Source organism: Arvicanthis niloticus, chromosome 16 (genome assembly GCF_011762505.2).
Source record: "Arvicanthis niloticus isolate mArvNil1 chromosome 16, mArvNil1.pat.X, whole genome shotgun sequence".
In the NCBI taxonomy this organism is placed as follows: Eukaryota; Metazoa; Chordata; class Mammalia; order Rodentia; family Muridae; genus Arvicanthis; species Arvicanthis niloticus.
Window position 1 is genome coordinate 16,919,043 of NC_047673.1, and position 23,741 is coordinate 16,942,783.

The 23,741-nt window shown below is 41.3% G+C and overlaps 2 protein-coding genes across 4 annotated transcripts in view; both read right to left on the reverse strand.

The window, feature by feature from the left end:
• LOC117721752 (disintegrin and metalloproteinase domain-containing protein 5-like) overlaps positions 1-11,531 on the reverse strand; it is a 77,880-nt gene extending 66,349 nt beyond the window's left edge. For all 3 annotated transcript variants that reach the window (XM_076913918.1, XM_076913919.1, XM_076913920.1), the window contains exons 1-10: positions 11,398-11,531; positions 10,391-10,470; positions 9,779-9,834; positions 8,600-8,678; positions 8,239-8,315; positions 6,525-6,702; positions 5,491-5,556; positions 4,273-4,344; positions 3,910-4,067; positions 2,529-2,610 (exon numbers count right to left, since the gene is read on the reverse strand). In XM_076913918.1, coding sequence (XP_076770033.1) covers positions 2,529-2,610; positions 3,910-4,067; positions 4,273-4,344; positions 5,491-5,556; positions 6,525-6,702; positions 8,239-8,315; positions 8,600-8,678; positions 9,779-9,834; positions 10,391-10,470; positions 11,398-11,452 — 903 coding nt within the window. In that variant the 5' untranslated portion in view covers positions 11,453-11,531. The remainder of the gene's footprint in view (positions 1-2,528; positions 2,611-3,909; positions 4,068-4,272; positions 4,345-5,490; positions 5,557-6,524; positions 6,703-8,238; positions 8,316-8,599; positions 8,679-9,778; positions 9,835-10,390; positions 10,471-11,397) is intronic.
• A 10,182-nt stretch (positions 11,532-21,713) lies between these two features.
• LOC117721719 (disintegrin and metalloproteinase domain-containing protein 32-like) overlaps positions 21,714-23,741 on the reverse strand; it is a 110,632-nt gene continuing 108,604 nt past the window's right edge. The window contains exons 21-22 of the mRNA XM_034520517.2: positions 23,376-23,414; positions 21,714-21,835 (exon numbers count right to left, since the gene is read on the reverse strand). Of these exons, the coding sequence (XP_034376408.1) occupies positions 21,832-21,835; positions 23,376-23,414 (43 nt within the window). The 3' untranslated portion in view covers positions 21,714-21,831. The remainder of the gene's footprint in view (positions 21,836-23,375; positions 23,415-23,741) is intronic.

Here is a 23,741-nt window from a genome sequence, read left to right on the forward strand (position 1 = left end):
ATTAAAAGGCAGCCTATGGGAAAGAAGTTTGAAAAGTATGTATCTGCTGAACTATTACTGCCTGGTGTATAAGGAGCTCTCATAACTCAATGGAAGAATTGATTAATATATGACAAAAATGTAGACATGCTGAGAGCCAAACTGACACTTCTTTAAGGCACACGAATAGTGTGAGGCCCTCGGTGCAATCATTCATTGGGGAAGTAAAGCCAAAACCACAATGTTCAGTCATACCTAGTGCAGTGGCCAAAAGTACTGACAGACAAAAAAATAAATAAATAAATAAGTAAAAAAATACAGAACCTGGGTCTAAAATATCGAACATTCCAGAGCCCTCAGGGATTTTGTATAGTCTCCCCTATCAACATCAGAAGCCATCTGCCGATCAAAATAAAGACATTAAGTCAAACCACAGAAAAGAAAGGCACGGTAGCCCAGTCTGTGATAGATATTAGGGAAAGAAGATAAATAAGAGATAAAGGCAAAGGTGGGTGCCACATTCTTGCACATCTGAGGAAGAGAGAAGAGACTCCCTCATGGAGATGTTCACACAAAGGAGAGCAGGTTCCATCCTTCTGCTAAGGGAGAAATTACTCTCCCCAAAAAATTTACCCAAGAAAGATACATAGAAAACCTCCTGAAAAGTAAGACCAAAAAAAAAAAAAAAAAAAAAAGTCAATGCCAGGAAGTTTGGGTCCAAAATAGATTCTAGAGAACAAGCCCTGGGGCTTACAATCCAGAATGTTCCAGAAAATTAGCCCCCAATCAAGAACCAGAGTTAAGTCATGCTCAGACAGACAGGGATTGTTCATACAGAAGCTGTGTTTGGGGGATTTAAAAAAACAATACTGTGGACTTAATTATGAAGCAGCAAAACATCTAAGGTATATCTAAGTTGACATAAAATGTTCATTCATCGCTTTTAATGCCTTCAGACATATTCACCATCAAAGTTTCCGCTTTAGAAATTAGGAGTGTAAAATATGAAATGAGAACAAAGTAATAAAAAAAATTCAAGAAAGTCTAACATTAATAGAATAAGCCGATCCTATCTTAGTCACTTTTAAAATGAAAAGAACTAACAATAAGCCCTGGGGAAAACACAATCCAAAGGTCAGGCAAACGTGGAGGACATTGTCTGGAGAGCTCCTACCCCCAGGGGAGAAGAATATTCCTGAGCGACTTGACTGAACATATGAAATAGACACCACCTTTCAAGAAGAATAGACCATCACCTACACAACACAATGAATCAAATCATTGATAACAGAAAGACAAACTGATTTCTTTAAAACTTTCCAAGAAGGGAATCTTTTTTTTTAAATAGCTTCACTGATGACAAAAAAAAAAACCAAAACAACAACAAAAAAACAAAAAACAAAAAACAAAAAAAAAAAAAAACCACTTAGTGAAAATTAACAGCTATTTCAAAAATAAAGGAAGAACTGTCGCACCTCCTATTTCTATAATGGATCTAGAAGTTGAATACAAAAAGAAATTCAGCAAAGAACTGTTAGACAAATAATAATATGAACAATAAGCACTTAAAAATTTAGCAAGTCAAAATCCAGGAGGCAGTGGCGCCCGCCTTGAGGCCCAGCACTCTGGAGGCACAGAGGTAGGCAGATCGCCGACTTTAAGGCTACCCTGATGTACAGATCAATTTCCAAAGCAGCCAGACTACACAGAGAAACCCTGTTTCAAAAAAAAAAAAATCAAAAAGCAAACAAACAAACAAACAAAAACGTCAAATGCACCAAGGCAAACAGCATTTTGTTTTTAAAGCGGTGGTATACAGTTCAGGTTGCTATAATGAACTGTATCATGAAAGTTATAAAAAGATAAGTAATCACAGAAAAAGATTTCTCCCCTCCTATAGAGAGTCCAGGTTGGAGGTCTCCATCTGAATCCTCCACTCAGAGCTTGGGGAACCCTGCAGAAAAGATGGGGGAGGAACTGTGGGAGCCAGAGGGATGGAAGACACCAGGAGAATGTGGTCTACAGAATCAACTCAGCAGGACTCACGGAACTCACAAGCAGCAGTCACAGAGCCTTTGAGGGTCTGTGCTAGGTCCTCTATATATATGCTGTGGTTGTTGGCTTGGTGTTTTGGTGGGGAACCCTGTCCTTGGGACCCCTTTGTCATAGTGGGTTCCCTCACCCAGGCCTCAATGTAAGGGTCTGTGCCTCATCTTCTTGTAACTTGTTATGCTGCACTCAGTTGATGTCCCTGGGAGATCTGCTCTTTCCTCGGGTGGGGAGAAGGGAGAGTTGTGGGCTTGGATTGGTGGGAGCCTGGGGAGTGGGTCCTGGGGGGAGGGGGTGTGCAGAAAATGAGGGTGGGGTAGTGGAAGGGGGAAAGCTATGGTCAGGATGGAGTATATGAGAGAAGAATAAATGTATAAATACAAATAAATAAGTGAGTAAGTAAATACACAGACCAGCAGATAAATAAGATATTATAAAATACTTAGCAATTTTCAAAATATGAAGAAAGGGAGGGGGCGAAGGAGATAGTAATTGCATACCAGGGCAACAGCAGCATTGAACTCAAATTTGCACAGATCCCCTGGATATAGGGCTCCTGTGGAAGCAGGATGCTCTTCAAATCTATACAACAATCATGAGTAGATTGAAAAGCAGTGTTAGTAATGTCAATTTTTTTCATAGGATCAACTATCACCACACATTCACTATAGCCTAAGTTCTATGCTGCTACAGGGTTGTTCTATTTAAACACACTTCCTGTGCACGCTGACAGGAGCCTGATATAGTTGTCTCCTGAGAGGCTTTGCCAGAGCCTGACATATACAGAGGCGGATGCTCCCAGCTAACCATTGAACTGATCACGGGGTTCCCAATGGAAGAGTTAGAGAGAAGACTGAAGGAGCTGAAAGGGTTTGAGGCCTCATGGGAAGAACAACAAGACCAACCAACCAGAGATCCCAGGGTCAAAACCTGGGAGCACACAGAGAGGGACCCATGGCTCCAGCTTTATATGTAGTGGAGGATGGCCTTGTTGGGCATAGGTGGGAGAGAAGGTCCTTGGCCCCATGAAGGCTGGATGCCCCAGTGTGGGGTAATTCAAGGGTAGGGAGGTAGAAGTGGATGGGTGGGGCACACACTCATAGAAATAGGAGGGGGATGGAATAAGGGGTTTCTGGATAACATCTGAAATGTAAATAAATAAAATATCCAATATAAACAAATAAATAAACTTCCCGAGGCTTCTCTATGAAGAATATTTTAATATATTCAGTGCGAAGTCTATAGCTACCTAGGAATACGATCAAACCATCTACGGAAAGTGCCCTTGCCCCAGTAATGGTGATTTTTCAGTCTGGTTCCATATATTCTGTATGTGTGTATGTGAGTGTATCAAAGTTTGAGTATCTAGCTAGAAATCCCTACAACTTCAACTTTTAGGCCCCGCTATTCATTTATCACTAAGAGTCAGTCCATCTTTATTAGAAAGTGAAATTATTAACTAGGTGAGTAATTGTATAGGAAACAAGACCTTAGAGATTTGATAACAGGTAACAGACATTTGAAAGCCAAAGCGGTTGGATTCATTTTCATAGATTTTTAACTTCTAATTTCTTGTGACACAAACCATTGGATTTTCTGTGGTCATGATGGGAAAGTGGAAGCACTGTGTCTGGAATGAAGCCACAAGCAGCTCCAGCACAGCACGCACCTTGGCACTTCTGTGCTCTTTAATAAAACTGTGTACATTTCGCCCCACATCACTTCTAAGGGAGGGAAGACTTCATAGCTTTCATTTTTTCATATCCATGATATCAGAGAAATTCAAAACCAATGCATGCAAAGCAAACATGTATCTTTCAAAATTAATAGGTCATTTTAGTTATTCTTTCAATGTTAGTAGATACAGAATGGCAAGCTTACGCCAGCAAGTATGCAATGTCTTCTGGTCTATTCTTACGTTTCCAATGTAAGAACTTAACCAATAATTCATTAGGTGCTTCTGAGAAATGAATTCTGTTTTCCTTCGACCAGATTTCAATGGAATTTATTACAACAGTCAGTTTTAACTTGGAGAGCATCTAAAAAGAGAGAGGAGAACTTGTATCTAATTCTGAGCATCACTTGAAACACCTAAAAACATATTTAGCATGGTTATTTTGGGGTTACACAGAGACTTCAGGAGCTTAGCAAAATATGACACACATTAATTCATATATATATATATATATATATATATATATATATATATATATTGTTTTTAAAAACTTGCTTTTAAAAACTCACAGTGTTAACAAAACCGATGATCTGATTGACTTTCTGTAGTACAGCTTCATTGTCAGAGCCCATGTAATCAAACTGAAAAAAAATTTTTTTTTGAAATATGAATGGTTCTAAACAGACAAGCACATGCCCTCAAACACACACATGTACTGAACTCTGAGTAAGCAATAAGACCACATTCTGATTGAAATCCAGAAAAATCACTAATGCTAAGTAAATAATTAAAATACCAAGTGATATGAGTTTTAACATCACTTAATACATTGTAGACCAGGAACAAATGGCACCATGGTGGCTCCAGCAGTACTGTTTCCACAGAGGGATCAGTGTCTACAGCTGTGTACAACAGCCCACATTCATTGTAGCCAAAGAAGCCAGGCAAAACACCAGCAGGGATAATAGCAGTAAAGCCATATGAAATAAGTGGCACCAATACTCATTGGTTGCTGGGATTTGCCTTGATAGAGGACTGGGGTGGGGCTGGGGTGGGTTGGGGTGGGTTGGGGCTGGGGCTGGTGTGGGGCTGGGGTGGGGCTTGGTGGAGCTGGGGTGGGGCTGGGGGTGGGTGAGAGCCAAACAAATATGGTATTGACAACAGAATGGAGAAATACTAGGAATAGATATGTACAAACGGATAGAGGATTGGTAGGGGAGGAGAGAGTCAACCCAACTAAGAGCACATAGAAAGCTCCTAAGTTATAAACTAACTGAATATCATCATTTGAGAAGGGAGTGAACAGAGGTACCCTGCTAATGTGAATAATGCTGCTCCTGGTAGCAATATGTTTTTAAAGGAAAATCCCAGTGCCGTGTGCTGGATACCTCTGATGCCAAAGGTTCTCAGAACAATACAGATGATGGTTGCCCATAAGAAATCAGAACTAAAACACTATAACTGAAAGGAGCACATACTCCAGATACAAGACGCAGAGGAGTCGAGCTGAAATGGAACCAGAAGCTCACACTCTGCTTGCTTGTCTCCGCAGTGTCAGAAGGAACTATGAGAGAAATGTCTTCAATGGCCTTGCCCAGCTGTGGACTCTGCAGGCTACAGTACTGACCTGTCAGGCAAGACACAGCCACTGATACAAGAAGAAGAAGGGAGTCAACGGAAGTGGAGAGAGGATGACACAGGGTGACAAAGGCAGATACGGTCACAACGTACTGTACTCATCTAGGAAGTGGTCAAAATGAACAGAACATAAGAAGACTAGGACACACCAGCTTTTTATCCACGACTATATCCATCTTAATGAATCGTGGGCGTAACACGGTAAATCCAGCTTTCTGAAAAACACAATGACATGGGTCCTGAGAAACGTTTCTAAATGTTCCCTTCTATTAAAATTATATTTATAAACAAGGTGAAAGATATCTGCTATTGCGTGTAATAAACCTGTTTCCAGACACAACATTTAGGGACCATTCAGAGGACCTCCCAGCACAGAAGCACCGTGGTTAACAAGAACTTTCAGTTAGATGTCTCAAGCTGAATGCTAAGTCAGGAATCTTTACAACATTGAAAATAACATTCTAGGGTTATAACAAAAGCCTTATTTTTCTTAACCCTTCTGATAATCTCAAACTATCCACATAGGAGGATATTTTTTGCTAACAGGTCTGGGGAAGCTGCATTTAGCTCACCATGTATTTCAGAGGGCTCCTGAAGTTTGCAGTTGATGGTATTCACCAAACCCTGCTGCGCTACCTTGCCAGTTTATGGTTAAGGAAAAGTTCATTATTCTAGTTGACCTTATGTAAGCCATTCAAATGATCTATTTTTGAACGGTCAAGGAAAGCATTAATACTTTCATCGAAATGACCTGGATACCTCGACAGATATTCTCTGTTAATTATCTAAAATTGTCTTTTCATTTCCAGGTTTGTGTTCAAACCTCCTTGCTTCTGGGATTCATTATCTAAGTGTTGACTGAATTTGTGTCCAATTTCAACTATAAATTCACGAGCTACTAAAAGATGACATAGGACCTTCATGTACAAAGTAAAACCATACTGGACCAGGCCTGGTGGCACCTGCCTTTAAGGCCAGCACTCAGGAGGCCAGGGCAGGTCAGGCTCAGGTCTCTCTGAGTTTGAGGCAAGCCTGGTCTACGGAGTAAGTTCCAAGACAGCCAGAGCTATACAGAGGAGGAAAAAAAAGTGTTCAAAGAATAAAGCCATGGTAAGGTGTATTTCGAAAAGCATTTTTCATTTCACAAAACCATATTAAATAAGTAGAAAGAGTGAACACTGACTTTCATGTTGCTCCGGATCTGACGGTCTAGATCATCCGACCAACGGTACGTCTGATTCTCTCCTAAGTCAGGAATCTCAACCTGCTCGTTTGTGTTCTCATAGATCACGTGCACAAATCCTGACAGGGTTTCCACCGGTTCAATTCCATAGGAGACATCTTCAAGTTGTATTGTTCCCCTGGGTGTTAGAACAGAACAGTTAAAGGAAAACTAAAATAATTCAACCAAATCTGTAATATTCTAATGACAAAGGTTGGCCAGGGTTTTCTTCCATCTGAAGCCATCTTTGTTGGCCTATCTCACCTGTATTTTGGTCAAGGTTATCCCAGAACTACATCACTTTGCTATGGGATGCACATGCCTGTCTATTATAGACATCAAAGAGGTCAGGTGGAGACATTGATATATGTCCCTCGACAATTAAGATTCTCTGCTGCATTAGCGTTAGCTTTCTATACAAGTGTGTATGTTCTCTTTTCCTTAGTCTTGGGTCGTGCATTGGTTGGTCGCTGTTAACTTGACATAAACTTAGACATAGCTTTTAAAAGAAGGGATCTTATTTGAGAGAATGCTTGCATCAGATTGTCCGGTAGGCAAGCAAGCCTGCGGGGTGTTCTCTTGACTGATGATTTATATGGGAGAGTCTAGTCCACTGGGAGCCATGCCATCCCTGGGCATGGTTCTGGATCATAGATGACAGCAGACTGAACTGAGCAACCCATGAGGAGCAACCCTTCTACCTGACCTCTGCATTAGCTACTGCCTCTGAGTTCTTGACCTGACTTCCCTGTTCCATGAGCTTGTAAGCCATAAGATGAAATAAAGTCTTTCCTTCCCAAGTTGTTTTGGTCATGGTGTTAAATCACAGCACTAGAGAGACCCTGACTAAGATTGGTCCCTTATCTATGATGAACCTGACTCTTTTTTTTTTTCCTGATGCCTTGGTCATAAATTATAAGTGTGGGTGAACTAAAGGAAACACATGCCTACAGGTGGCCAATAGACAGAAGTTGCTATCTTCCTCAAGCATCCCCATTTATTCTAAGAATTCAAAAACAGCACTGGGTGGGAACTAGACAAGTATGAAAGTATTGATTACCACTACCTACACTCAATACATCCCACAGCCTCTCAAGTACTAGGTCCCATGAGGATCCATACATGGCCCCTCCCCAGGAACAGACTTATAAATTCGCAATTGGGTTTATTTCCCAGAGGATTGAAAAATAAAGGCAGATACAGAATGAGAAAGGGAATACAGAAGACTGAGTCGGAAGACAGTAAGATGCAGTTATTGTCTGTTCAACACAGGCTAGAATTTTCAGGGAAGGGAAACTTCAGTTGAGAAAGTGCCTCCATCAGGTGGCCTCTAGGCAAGCTTGCATTTTCTTGATTAATGGTTGATGTAAAGCTCCCAGGCCACCTCAAGTGGTGCCACCACCCCTGGACAGGTGACCCAGAGTTGCATAAGAGGGCAAACATCAAGTCATGGAAAATAAGTAAGCAACATTCCTCCATGACCATCATTTCAGTGCCTGCTTCCAAGCGCCTGTCCTGACTTCCCTTAGTGATGGACTATTAACCAAGAAGTGCAAGATGAAACATAGTCTTCCCTCCCAAGTTGCTTTTTTTTTTTTTTTTTTTTTTTTTGGTCATGGTCTATCTTGCAGCAATAGAAACCTATCTAGGATAATATCTTCAAATAATATACAACCTGAGTCCTGAGCAAACGCTGAATGTCACAATAGAATTTGGATAACCTGCAACATATCCATTGTAAAAGCAATCTTTCTGGGGAAAAAAATGTACAGAGGAAAACCGATGGTTAAGTCATTCTTAAATACACCCCCAAGAAAGGTCATGCATGTTTATTATTTCCCTACCTCAATACTTTTGTATGATAGCCAATTACCCAATAATTTTGTATTAAGCAGAAAACAGCAGCCGAGTCCGTTATACAATTGTATCGGTATCAATTTCAATGTTTCAAATAGTACTAAAGTAATTAGGGATTGTTCACTTTTAAGAGAAAGCCCAAATAACAAGTCTGTATGGAAGAAAATCTTATGGCTTACCAGAGCTGACAAGGGTTGAGAATGTCGAACATCATGTTTGTCATAAGTATAAACCATTGTAGTTGAAATTATAAATGATCTATGTAAAAAAAAAAAAAATCCTGAAAACAACTTGCAATGGAGTAAATGTAAAAGATAAGTCTTCATATACAAATTAACATATACAAATTGAATATAGCTCTCAGCCTGCTATATTCTATTGTCTAAATATCTTCCCGTCAATGATATTAGTCTTTGAATAGAGAAAATAGTAAAATGCACAGGTAGCTAACTCAACTGAAAAAATAATACAGGCTTCAACGTCCAGGGATTTTCAAATCTTTGTTTTTGCCATTCATTAAATTCATATGCTATTCTTGAATCTCTAAATTAGAATGTGGGATTCACACTGAGTTTAAATGATTCTCTTGATCTCACTACAAATTTATGTTCAGTCAGCTCAGTAAATCCCAGTCATTGTTGCTCCTCTTCCTTCCCTCCCCACATCTCCTCCCCTCCCCCACCTTCCCCTACCTTTCCTTCTCCTCTACTTCCCTCTCCTTTTCCTCTTTCTCCTCTTCCTCCTCTTCCCCCAGTTCCCCCTCCTCTTCCTCTTTTACTTCCCCTTCCTCCTCCTCCAGTTCCCCCTCCTTCTCCAGCTCCCCCTCCTCCTCCAGTTCCCCCTCCTCCTTCTCCAACTCCTCCCTCCTCCTCCTCCAGTTCCCCCTCCTCCTTCTCCAACTCCCCCTCTTCCTCCTTCCCCCCTCCACCTCTTCCTCCTTAACACAATTATGTAGACACAACTGAATGCTGGGTCTACAGGCAGGTACCATCAAGTCCTTCTCCAAGTTCTTAAAAACAATGGTTCTACTTTCTTTTCCAAAGTCTTTGATCTCTGTCCTTTATCAAGCTGCAACCTGTCTCTATTCCAAAAGGACTCCCTGACTTGGAAAGAACACTACTTAGACATTTCCCACCAAATTTTATTAAAACTCTGCTTCTTAGAACTGGTGCATTGGAAGATGTCTTCCTGATCTATAAATGCTCTAAGGACCTTGTTTGATTCTCTTATTATGTCTAGGATCTTGTCTAGTGGCCAACATTCAGTAGCCATTAATACATTTGAACTGAAATGATTATGACCATAACTCTTGTAAAAGTCAAAACCTTAACATTTGGAATAGCAAAATAATTACTTACTGTTTTTTAAGATGGATGAAATGGGGTTCTTCATTTATTATAATAAGATAAGCCATCTGTAACAAGAATATTTTTTAAAATATCAGTCACGTACTAGCTCATGTGTTTGATTCACTGTATATTTTAAAGGAATGACAAAATATATATATATATACACATATATACATATATATGTACACACACATACACACACATGGGTCTTTTGTCTTCCCATCCCATGTGGATTTCTGAGTCTTCAAGATTCTAAACTGAGAGCTAGGCTTAGCACCTGTGGCAGGCAGAAGCTTGCCTAGTGTTAATAAACTGCTATCTTTTGGCTTAGCCAGATACTCCCAGTCACCATTCTGTAACAGACATCGAGCTTCACCTCATCCTCAGAATCAGTTCCCTCGTATCCCAGCCTCATCCTAATTGTAGCCTGGGTAGGACAAGCCTGTTGCTTGCCGCCTTTTTGGCATCTGTGGGGTGCCCATCCCTGAAGCTCTTATCTCACAATGCTCTGCTGTAGTGGAGCTTCCCTGGGCTCTACCCACTACCTCTATCTAAGCAGCTTGGGTCATGATGAGCACAACCTCACAGGAGCTACCATATAAAAGATGGTTTTGACATTACATGGTTTTCTGGATCTTTTTCCACATCTGGTGATGAGATCTTTTCAGGAACAGTTGTCTGGAGGGTGGTTTTGTGAGGATCTAAAAGTAAAAATAAGTGATACTGTTTGGATATCTTTTGAGTCTAATTGTTCATCTCTTTCTCTACATTAGTAATTGTTTTAAGTGGTTTATACATCTTTTCCTTTACCTTTCACACTGTCTATTAAATGTCCTCCCCTCTATTCCTCCCTCCCTCCTTCCCTCCCTCCTCTCCTCCCTCCTCTGAGCTACACAGCTAAATTACTCAAATACCAAACTTCAGCGTTGTAAAACACTTAGGAACATAGACTCATGCTGAAAGAATGGCGGTTATTAAGTATGGCAAAGTCGGTTTTCTCCAATGGACTGACACTAGGTGTGTCAGCCACACTCCGCGAAGACCCCATACCTAGGAAAAGTTGGCCAGTAAAGGAACTCCATGTTTTTTGTGTGCTTTGTTTGTTTTACTCTGGTACTTTTTTATCTTGTTAAGTTTTTTTTGTTTGTTTGGTTGGTTGGTTGGTTGGTTGGTTTTGAGTTTATTTGGAGGTTTTTGTCTGAGACAAGAGAAAGAATATGAAGAGTGAGTAGGGCGGCGGTACTGAGGATCTGAGGGAGGGGGAGAATATGAAAAAAATAATAATAATTAAAAATTTTTAAAAGAAGTTAGTCAAGAAAGCCTGTAGAGGGCAGCAGTTGACAAACCAGGAATTTAAAGAAAACAAAACAAAAAAAGCCAGTTTCTTTGTGGTAATAAATTGAGTCAAGATTATCATTTACATAGTAACAGAATTGGGAGCTGGAATAGGATCCATTGTTATCTATGTTACAGTTTCGAAACCCGTCCCACTTCAGGGAATGCTTTGCAGCCAAAGAAGAGCAAAAGGAAAGCAAGGCTAGTGCAAAGAGCTGGGGTTGCAGACTTCACTTCTGCCCCTTAGAAGCCAGAAGCCAAAAGCCGGGAGCAGCTTCCATCTCTGTACTCACTCTGGCCTGCCTGCAGCCCATTAAGATGCATAACCAGCAAAAGAAGGAGGAACATGGCTCCCTTGGTGGTCCTGGAGCTTAGTATCAGGCCAGGTGGGCGGGCGTTGGGGCCAGTAACGGAAGCTCCCGCACCTGAACCTGCAGGGTTGTCGCTAAGGAAACCAGAGCAGAAAGGGCAGGAGAATTAGAGGCATAGATTCAGGTAGGCTGCTAGCACCAACCATCCCTCTGACTATAAAAAGGAAGGCAGCTGCCTACAGGTTTACTCTTCAGGGGAGGGAGAGCTGGTAAGGATTTTCTTTGTATCGTTTATCATGTCTTTTAAAAATAATTTCCACATCACTGAGGAAAAGATGTATGAAAATGTTCAGGTTGCTGACGGCTGCCACACATCTTCCAGGATACTTCGGCATACTGTCCCAACAACTGAGAACAATAAAATGTTGCTAGCATGGCTTATCCTTTCCACAGCTGCATACAAGAAACTGCCTAAAATACTCGTTGGTCAAACACAGATTTTCAAAATATTCTCTGCAAGATCATATTATCACCCTCTAATTCTGCAACCTCGCGTTTCTCCTTGTATTGGTCTTTTAAAGATGTGGGCATATAAACTGAAGAAATTACAAAAGCCAGGAAAACAGAAAGCAACCATGAAGGGAGGAGGGGTGGAACCCCAGGGAAGGCGATGATGGGACATAGGTACTACGAGAGGAGAAGACAAGAAACTTAACTGAGAAAGGGAAACAAAGGAAAAGATAAATAACATTAAGAATATTTTTTAAAGCTACAGGAAATATTTTATAAGCTAACTTAAAAAAATATAGCGTGCATATTTACAATTTTTTTAAATGGATTTATACACACTGAGTGATAATGCTCTTCCCAAGAGATATAATCTACCAGAAATCCCAGTATCAGGCAATGGACAACCTCCTTTGCAGTTTTTGGTCAAGTGGGTCCAAGTCTTTAGTTGCCTTGCAGGACTTGAAGGTATGATCATATTGCTGAAAATACCACATTTTGAACACAAGGCCATGTTGTTGTAGATCTGTCCTGGAAGCCTCCTGCTGAGGCTGGGTTCTCCTAGTATCTGACTATGCTCTGTAAGCTCCCAAAGGAGAAGAGCAACCACAATGACCAGCATGGCAAGACAGCCCCCAAGTGCAAGTACAGCACTTTTATCTCGGGATAATGGACAGCTGTCTAATAGGAAGACTTAAGGTCCATTCAATATGAAGAAATTCAAGCTTGGTAAATTTTGTATAAACCTAGCCAAGTACCCATGACTGAGGAGACCATAGACTCTAGAGTAGAAGAATCTATACTGCAATTTTCCTAAACCAAGATAATTTCTAAGTGCATCTAGATACTTATCTTGATACCCACAGGTAAGTATAGCTCTCATCACTCATCAAAGAAGCTTCTTTTGACAAGAAATGGAGACTATGATAGGGATCCACTGCCGAGCCCAGCTTGGCCATTCAAGGGACAGTGTGACATGGTTCTCACTCTGGAACAGAGCTGTCAAAGCGTGGGCCTCTAAGACTGTCAATGGTTGCTGAGGTATAAGGCTTGTTTGGATGATAATGTACATATTTTCATGTTCCTCCTTCAGGGAATGCTCCTGCTGTTAAGATTAGTGCCTCCATGATAAGCAAAGACAACATGAGTCCAGGGAGTTGAGGGTGTGTCTATGTCCTTAGCAAAAAATGGTAAATGCTGAGACCCTCAGGACAGTTCTTAAGGCTGTGGGAAAGAGCTCTGAAAATAAGCGTTCAAAAATATATAATTTCTCAACTATGCAAAATATAAGGATGCAATATGAATCATATGGGAGGCTTCATGGACCTAAAAGAACAGAGGCAGCTGCATTATCAGCCAGCTTCTCAGAAAGATACAAACGCAGGCAGATTCCTGAGTTAAAGGTCAGCCTAGAACAGAGCTAGTTTGGGCCCAGGCATGGTGGAAATGGGAATCTCATGACGGGATCCCACACAGCTAGCTTATTGTCTGTGCTTACAAAGGCAGGAAGATCTCTGAATTCATTTACAATGTGTGCTTGCTGTCTCTAGGGGCTGGAGTCATGGAATGCTGGTTCATGGGATAATCAAAAGGGAACCTGGAGTAATGACTGAACTGATATGTAAATAAAAGCCTGGGTTTTTGATCTGCATGAGATGAGCTATCCAGAGAGTTTTTAGAATTGTAAGAGAAAGCTGTCTGGAGAGAGAGCAATCTGGAGAGCTGTCTCCAGCAGAACATAGGCCATCAGCTTATAACCCATGATTTCACTTCTAGTCTTTTTTTCCCCACCATTCTCATAGACCTCTTCTCTCAGAACCCCCTCTCAGATCCTGTACCTCCAAGGCTGGTCCTTGGTAATCTACAACTGGTCAAAATGCAGAGAATAAGTGGCTGTGGATGCTCAGCCACAACTGATACATCTGCAATACTCCCATGGGGAAAGCCATGAGGAAGGGGACAGAGAATTTGTAAGAGCAAGAAAACCAGGACTCTTGCTATGAGACAGTGTCCTCTAGACATGACAGGTGAAGCTGAATCTATGAAATCTTAGCATACTGTTACCTAACCAAGTCCTGCATAGTGACAGCAGTCATTACCATAGTGTCGATGGAGGGAACTTTAATAAGCCTGGTCCCTAAATGAAGAGCTACAGGCACTCAAAGGCTGCTGGGAGCTGAAGAACCAGTTTTCTCCAGGGAGCAGAAGATTTTTCAGTCTCAAATTCTCAGTCTGAAGCACATGCACATACAACACTAAATAGACCCTATAGATTGCGTGTGTGTGTGTGTGTGTGTGTGTGTGTGTGTGTGTGTTTAAAGGAATATTATTTAAAAGGTTATGAATTCAAGAGGAGTAGGTGCACTAGAGGGAGCAGAAGGGCAGAAAGGGTGCAAATGGTATAATAAATTCTCAAAAACAAGTCATGTACTAGAAGAAATATAGTTATTTCCTAGTGTCCACAGGCCCTAGCCCAAATCATAATTTGGCTATGATTTTATGAATAAAATCTAGCCACACCCCACATTATCTATAATTCTGTTGGAAAAGATAAAATGTGTTTAATAAGTTTGCTTTGAAATTACTTTGCCATGGTAAAAGAAAACAAACAATAAATTAGGAATGGTAAGCAACTAAGGCATAAGTCACACAGAACAGAATGAGTCGAATGGACAGTTGCTTAATGAATTAGTGACTGGAGAGGTCATTCATGACAAGCGTGCACAAAGGGGACAGATAAAATATTGGCCTGCACAAATAAAGTTAGGAGACAGAGTTCAAGTTAGCCTTAAATTAGGAGAAAGAGGTGTGCTCTCTCTGACTTCCCAACATGCCTGAGCCTAAAAGGTGAGATACTTGCCTGGCATTCCTAATGGTTTGGAGAAACATGACCTTTGTTGACCTAGTCAGATTCCTATGTCTGTTCAAGTTCCTGATGTTTCCAACAGGACCAAAAAACTAATGTCTCATGTGGGTGCCTGCAAAACCTCCAGTGCACACTATCACTGAATGATGCCATTTCTATGCCTCACATGGTCACAGCTTCTGTCGCAGTTTCAAATAGAAATGGCCCTGGTGTCTCAAATTGTGAATGCTGACTCTTCATGTGGTAGGGCTATGCAGAGAGGCTCTGGAGCCTTTAAATGGCAGGGTCTATCTGACAGAAGTCAATGATGAAGGCCTTCAAGAGCTCTACATGGCCCCTGATATTTCCTCTCTTTTCTCCTGCAGTGGCTCTCAACCTTTGGATTGCGACCCCCTTGGGGTCAAATGACCCTTTCACAGGGGTTAAATATCAGATGTCCTGCATATCAGATATTTACACTGTGATTCATAACAGTAGCAAAATTACAATTATGAAATAGCAAAATCATTGTATGGTTGGGGGGTCACCGCAACATGAGTAACTGTTTACAGCATTAGGGAGGTTGAGAGTAGGGCCCACTCTCTCCCACCTCCTCCTCCCTTCAAGTCCATAATGACTTGAGCAGCTTCTACATACACATCCACCATAAGAAGCATCCACTCTTTCTTAGACTCCATGGACCAAAATATTTTGAAGCTATGGTCCAGGATAAACCCTTTCTCCTTAGTTGTTTCTGTTGGGTATCACCATAGCATAGCAGGGTTGTACATATAACTAGCGTAGGCTCTCTGTTGTATCACTCACTGAAAACAAAATAGTGAAGGACTGAGAAAAACAGACCTCAACAACAAAATGCTATTGCCTTTGGATGGGCCCTAGCCAAGGGATTCTTATAAAATCCTGTATGTTGAATAGCTAATGTGTGTTAAGTAGCAGCTATAAAATATCTCTTCATTTATATATCTATAAACACCCCACGTTCAACAGATTCCAGTATTTACTGTTGTTAAAATGGCAGTAATACCAAACATGTCCACATCCCACTAAGTTTTTCTGGTTGTTCTGTGTAGAGAAACCTACAAAAATGAGATTTAAAAAAAATGTGCTATTTATTTTCCTCAGTCTGGGCTACCTCACTCAGAATGATTGTTTGCAGCTCCATCCATTTCCCTAAAAATTTTGTTTTTCTTAATAACTGAATAATATTCCACTGGGTAGATATACCACATTATCATTTTCCTTTCATGAATTGATGGACATCTAGGCTGTATCTGTCTCCTGGATATTATGAATAGAGCAGCAAGGATAATCAAGCATTTCTGCAGTAAATGTCTAGCTGGATCATACGGTAGATCTATGTTTTATCTCCATACTAATTTCTGTGTGGCTGACCAGTTTGGACTTCCACCAGCAATGAATACACATCCCCCTTTCCCTGCCCGGGGCCAGCCCCGGCTTGGGTGAGAGGGGAAAAGCAGCTTCTTCTTTCTTCTCCTCCTCCGATTCTTCTTGAGGCAACCTCCGGGAGTAGATGGGAGGTGGAAGAGCGTTTGGCGGGGATAAGATTTGATCTTACGAGATTCCGGGTAAGGCTTTGGGCCTTACAAGATTTTTAGGGTTGCTGTCATAAAAGTTTTGCTTATCTATGCTAGAAAAGTTCACTTCCTATGCTACTGTAGCTGACCTGCCATCGGCAATCCTGTGGCTGGAAACTGCTGTTTCTGGCACTTGCATCTTAACCCTAAAACTAGCAAGGAGTTCAATGAATAGCCTTGTACTATCCTTAAAACTTCTTCTGAGGGTAGGAGACTGCAGGCTTAGGTGATTAACACCTGTAGCCTAACAGCAGAGGATTAGGCAATGTGGCCTCTGTTCTAACTCAGCAGGAACTGCTGGGCTCTAATTTACTAGTCTAACTTGCTAGTCTGAGATCTCAGGAAGAAAAGACACTTTAAAAAGTTGCTATAGATTTATTTAAGTGTAAAAAGTATCCTATGCAACTATCTGAGGGGAAAGGTGGAAAGGTCCTAAGTGGGGAAAAGGAAAAAATTCTAACAAAAGTAAGAATTCTAAGGGAGAAAAATTCTAGTCAGGGGGAAAAGAAAAGGAAAGGACAAAGGCTCCTAACAAACGTCGCCTTTGTCTTTCTCTTCAGTATACATCTTTCAGAGTACATGGTCACATGTTACAAAGTTCATTACAAGTTCACACCAAAATTCAAATCATAAATTGAAATAAAAGTTTACAACACAGAATGTTTACATGCATGTCCATTAGGAGTAAATATCTAACTAGACATTCATCACCTGTCGAGCTCCACAGGTTCACTGAAAGTTTGAAACTATAACTTAAGAAATTAGTGGAGTTTTGTATAGATAAACCCAGGCAGTATTTTCTCTTCTGTCCTGGTACCTATAATAAATTGTTAATTTTCTTTTAGTGACCTTGGTTAATTGCTTTACAACTTCTTGGAATGTGCTCTGAGCAGGAGAAAGTCTGGTTACTATCTCTCTTGGGGCATTTAACTGATAACATTCGGGAGACTGACAAGAGTTCTCACTGCAGTTTTGACTATGCCTGAGGGACTTAACAGCAGTCCCGTTATAAAAGAGCTTAATAATCATTGATATAATTTTAGGAATTCTTATAGGATCATCATTAAGACATAGGATAGGATTAAGACATAAGATAGGATCATCATTAAGTCATCTATTTGTCTATATAGTATCACTACAAGACAGTACATCTTCATGGATCTGCAGAGATCTGCTACAAAGGGGTGTGCTATTGCTTAGTGATTGTTACATATGTTTAATAATAATAATAGGAAAAGCTTATTAATAGCAGGAATCTTTCTTAAAACTATGTCCGCCACAGCCTTGCTAATGTGGCATACTCGTCAAAGATTATATAATAATCTGAGGCAAGCATTTCAGGATGATCATCTGCTAATTATTAGCTTGTTCCATTATGGCTCCTGACATTTCCCCACCTTGGTTGGTTGGTTGGTTGGTTGGTTGGTTGGTTGGTTGGTTTGTTGGTTGGTTGGTTGATTGGTTAGTTAGTTTTTGTTTTTGGATCTTAGCCATTCTGACTGGTATAAGATCGAATCTCAAAGTCGTTTTGAGTTTTCCTGATGACTACGGATATTGAACATTTTCTTGAACTGTATTTCATCTTTTGAGAAGAATTTAGCTCCATCATTGGCTTGATTTTTTTAACTTGTTTGTTTTTGTGGTGTTTCTATCAATAATACATTAAGAAATAAAGATATTGCAGCTTCCTCTTGGATTGGTTTGTTGAGGAAGAGTGAGCCTAAATTTGAATTCTCTTCCCCTCCTCCTGTGTCTCCCATCTGTCCTACGAAAGGGGAACATTTACCAAACACTCCAAGGCTGTAGTGGACTTATGAGATCCAGCCTTGTTTCTCTAGAAGTTTACAGTTATTGATGATGGTCATCTATGGCTGTCTCAATCCCTATACTGGTAGAATTTTAAAATCCCTCTACTAAACACCACCTGGAAAGGGTAAACTCCACTCAACTAGTTTAAAGAATGTCTGCAGTGAGAGCAATGTCAGAGGTTTTCAATTTAGATAGCTTAGGATTCAACATCTGTCAAATGACTAGTCCCATAACTGTTAACCTGCCCCACTGTGGCATGCAGAGACTGAAATGTCTAGGGAAAGACTGGCCAATAGATTTTACACACGCACTGGTGACACTTAAAACCCATTTGGTACTAGTATGGGTGGATATCTTTACTGGATGGTAGGAGCACAGAAGATGAGAAACATTCTTTTTAATGAAATTCCAAATTCCCTGAAGAAATTCACTGCTGTTAGCCTTGGTGTAACTAAAGAGTAGTCCATAACCATTGGACACCTAAATGGCTCCTGGAAGCCCCTCATAACTGTAACATGGCATATTGTATTAACTTATGTTCCCTGTGTGAAATGTTCAAGTTTTCAGTCACCAAACACAGAATTAGGTACAGTTGTCCAGAATACTCATGCCTGTGGGAAATCATGGGGCAGTTTTACAAAAACAGAACCCAATGGGATTTATATCTGTCTCCTAGACTATGAAAGAGGAATATTTTGGCTTTTTCCAATAAGAATGGGACCCTGATTTCATCCAGACTTGGCCACAATCAGTACCTTTGGTATACAGAAAGTGGTATTTACTGTTATAGATCCTTCATGTGGGATTTCTAAGCATTTGCCCGTATGTTCTACAGCTCCCTGTATGGTTAATTCTGGTCCAGTTTTCTTCTCTGAATAAGACATGTTGATCATGGTATGGAAGTATTCCCTCTGTTAACTTGTCTCTAGTGTTTCCCATGAGGTGGTGGCAGATGAGACGTTGTGGTTGGCCTCTGAACTCGGATGACCAATGAGCTTTTTGAGCCTTTGAGTGCACACCCTTCACCATGATATCCACCATGCAGTGGACAAAGGTGGCAAGAAACTGCCTTACTGATTGATGTTCATGACAAAGCCTGAGGAGGGTTTTGAATAGTTTCTGTATTTGTTTTCCTACTCAAATGAGGGCAAAACTGCACCAACTCTGTGTGTGTGTGTGTGTGTGTGTGTGTGTGTGTGTGTGTGTGTGTGTGTGTGTTTAAATAATATTCTCACTAGGAATTATAATTGTTCTAATGATTTCACTCTTCATAGACTTTCATTCTTCTGTTGTACAGAAGTTACCTGGTCTGCATTACACATGTAATGGTTCTCTGGCACCCTAGAGACCTAGGTTGCACAACCAACTGAATTCAAAAACAGCCCCTTCCTTCTGACTGGCCTGAGAGACCTTCCTGCCCTTGGGGACTCACCTGTCTCTTTCTGGTTGACTCCCTAAAGTATTCCTTTTTCACAGGAAGTAACCAGATCAGTCATCGCCAACATCTCCTATAGTGGTCAGTGTTGATCTCTGAGAGGGGTGAATAAAGGAAGTCATGGCAGATTTTGGCCAATATAGACAAAAGGGACCGGGGCCCTTTAAGAAAGGCTTTTCCCATGTTGCCCTCTGAGAGGCTCCATCCAGCAACTGATTCAGACAGATACAGACACTTACAGCCAAAAAGTGGATGGAGCTTAGAGACTCTTACAGAAGAATAGGAGGAAGGATTGGGGTCCCTAAGAAAAGGTAGAAACTCCACAGGAAGACGAATAGAGTCAACTAACCTGGACCCTTAGGGGAGGGGCTCTCAGAGTCTTAACTACCAAGCAAAGAACATACACAGGACAGACCTAGGCCTGCCCAACATATGTAACAGATGTGCAGCTTAGTCTTCATGTGAGTCCTGAACAACTGAAGCTGGGGCTGTCCCAAAAGCTGTTGTCTGCATGTGAGATACGTTCTTCTAGCTGGGCTGACTGGCCTCAGTGAAAGAGAAAGTGCCTAGCCTCGCAGAGACTTGAAGGGTGGAAGGAGGAGGGGGTAGAAGACCTAGGGAGGCCCTCAACAGCTCAGAGGAGAAGGGAAGGAGGATGGGAGAAGGATTGTAGGAGGAGGTGACTGGGAGGGGGGCAGTGAGCAGTGGTAAAGTGAATACGTAGGAGAAAAAGAGGAGGAGGATGAAGAAGAGGAAGAAGAGGAGGAGGAGGAAAAAGAGAAGGAGGAGGAGAAAGACTCCTTTCTCCTAAACCCCCACCCTCATTGCAGTTCTTACCAATCAGCCAAGGGGAGGGGGGATTCTAACCTTGGACTCTGAAAGACCATTAAGGAGAAAAGGAAGTTCCTGAGGGTAGAGGGCTTCCAGAAGTCTACATTGTTGGACAGAGATGAACTGCATAATGACAGCAGCTCATTTGGTTCCCATGAGAACCAAACTCTGACACTTGTGGAAACGTTATTAAAAACAAAAAGGTTTCATAAACAAAACACCATCCTTTATCATTGCAGTCAACAGTCTTCTTGCTACATGTCCAGAACCAATATGGGTCCTCCCACAACCCCCATCCCAGTCACTACACCTTAAGAAATATGAATCAGCTGGAGCTGACTGAAGTCTTTACAAACTCGCTCTACACGCTACCCCACACTCCCAAGCATACTGGAGAGGGACATTCCAACACCAGAGGCATTTATGGTGGATCTTCCCATCTCCATCACCATGATCTAGATAATCCCTCACTGACATGCCCAGAAACACGTCTCTTCAAGAGACTCTAGATCTTTTCCAGTTTGTCACATAGCACAGTCTGCAGCCTTCGCTACTCACAGGTGAGGAGGCTCCTGGGCACCCACCATACTTGTCCTTGTCCCTAGCTTCCTAGCAACTGGATTGATCTGACCAGGCAATTTCTGAAGCTTGCCTTCCTGTGTGGATACTTGAAGCTGAAAGTCTGAGCCTTGCTGAGAAGCGGGCACCTGTAACAGTTATCTTGCTCATTGTTTTGACGGAATACCTGACAAAAGTGAATTATGAAAGGGGGGATGGGGAAGATTTCATTTGGCTCACAGTCAGAGGGTGACAGTCCACCACAGGAAAGAAGACATGGTATTGAGCCTATAGCCAGGAAGCTGAGAAATGAATCTTAACACTCACCTTGTTTCTTCCTATCCAAGACCAGGGATACAGGGTACACACCCAGGATGGCTCTGATTCAGGCATTTGACCCAGGAAGCTAGGCTGAAAAGTGTTTGTGTGTGTGTGTGTGTGTGTGTGTGTGTGTGTGTGTGTGTGTGTGTGTGTTGGAGGTGGGATGCAGAGAGTTAACAGGAAGAGTTCAGAGAGTCATTGAAGAAGACCCACAGTTGACACCACTGACTTCCCGGACACACCCACACCCCAGGGCACCCCAACCAACTACAATGGCCCATGGGCTAAATGCCAAGATACAGGAAATGGCATGCAAACACACACACACATACACACACACACACACACACACACACAAAACAGATCAGCAAGCCTGCAAATTGGTCCACTTTCAGTTTATTAGTTCCTTTAGCTTTGACAGAGGGAAGAACGTGGACTCTTCATCTCTCAGTGAGCCCCTGGGTGTCATCCTCCTCCTCCTGAAGGGGTAGCAATTAACTGCAGGACAAAAAAAAGTTCAGGGCAGCAGCTCCAAACACAGCCCCAGTGAAATTACAAAAGGGGCTGCTAAGAGAAAGCATGCTCTCTCACTGTGTGCCAACAGAGTTTCTGAAGCAAAGCTTTGGATTTTGTATGCTCGTTGCATTGGTTTTGGCCACAACTAACTGTCTCGTACTCGTTTTTTGGAATTTTTTATTTTGAATCAGAAATGCTTATAATGAAGTAGCATTTACACATTTCAGATATGATGAAATATTTATAGTGTGTTAATGTATCTACTTTTAAATTTTAAATACTTTTATTTTTCTGTATCTTTCTGCCTTTTGTGTTATAAACCATGCTCTAAGCCTTTATTTATTCTGTTGAAGTTGGTCCTCGTGTAGTCCAGGATGACCTTGTCCTCATTAAGTAGCTGAGGGTGACTGTGAGCCCCTGATCTTCCCAGCTTCCACCTCCCACGAGTTGAGATTACAGACCTGTGACACCCTGACAGCTGTCTTACTGTTCTTTACTACTAAAATATAATTACACGGTTTCCCTCTCTTCTCTTTCTTTCCCCAACTCCTACTGTGCCAAGCCCCCTTGTGTCCTCTCAAATCCCTGGCCTCCTCTTCTTGAGTTACTGTTGTTATGAATATGTGAGTAAGTATATAAACACAACCTGCTAAGTCCATTCAGTGTTGCTTGAGTGCACATGATTTGAAGACCACTAGACCACTTGGTATTGGGTAACCTTGTGCTTAAGAGAAGGGTAGGACCACATAGCTAACTTTTTGGAGAGAGAGAGAGAGAGAGAGAGAGAGAGAGAGAGAGAGACTCTTAGACAAAACTGCTCTAACTCCTGCTCTTCCCTACCTCATCTACCCAAATGCAAGGGTTAGCAGTGGTTCTCAACCTGTTGGTTTCAACCCCTTCAGGATCAAACAAACCTTTTTCCAAAGGTCAAATATGCAGATACCCTGAATATCAGATATTTACATTATGATTTATAACAGTAGCAACGTTACAGTTATGAAGTAGCAATGACAATAATTTTATGGTCAGGGGTCACCACAACATGAGGAACTGTAGTAAAGGGTCGCAGCATCAGGAAGGTTGAGAACCGCTGGGTCCCAGGCATATACAATCACACCTGTGTCTAAAACCTCATGAGCCATAAACGCTGCTACCTCTGGTGCCTTACAGACAAAATGATCTATCATGATTTTGCTTCATTAATAAATTTAGGTATCCTTAGATCTGCTAGGCTTCATTCCTCAGCTTCATTCTAATGATTAGAGCAAGTCCCAGAACACTTAGATGATTTCTAAGCTAAATAAAACATACTAAATTATTTACATAATTCATTAGCAACAGCAACTCTAGGTCTGCACACTCGTTCGCAATGGCAACTTTAGTAAATGTAAGTATAGTTCACTTTATTGGTTTAACATTTTAGCCATTCATTGACAAACCAGTGCTCAAGAATTAACCAGCCATGAATTGTTAGTGCCACTTCAAGTGTGTTTATTTCAAGAAGCTTTCTTAACACACTTACCTGCTCATCAGTGTTGCACTGCTTGCCTCAGATTTTGATCTAAATAAATAAGAAATCATCCTTTTAGGTTCACCGGGTACAATCTGTGCAAATCATATTACCTTGGTTCTTACGGCACTCTCTTCCTCTTTTCCTCCAAAGTTGTAAAAAGGGGAAACTGTCAAATTTCTATTTTATATCATTATAAAAAAAAAAGGTTAGCATCATGAGTCTCTTTTCTGTTTTACAGCCACCACACTCCATCTTTCTAATTTGCCAAGAGAAATGGTGAGGAGAAAGGAGCAAGCATGACCCTGAGAGCCCAGAGAGCACAGCGCGCGCGCACACACACACACACACACACACACACATACACACACACACACA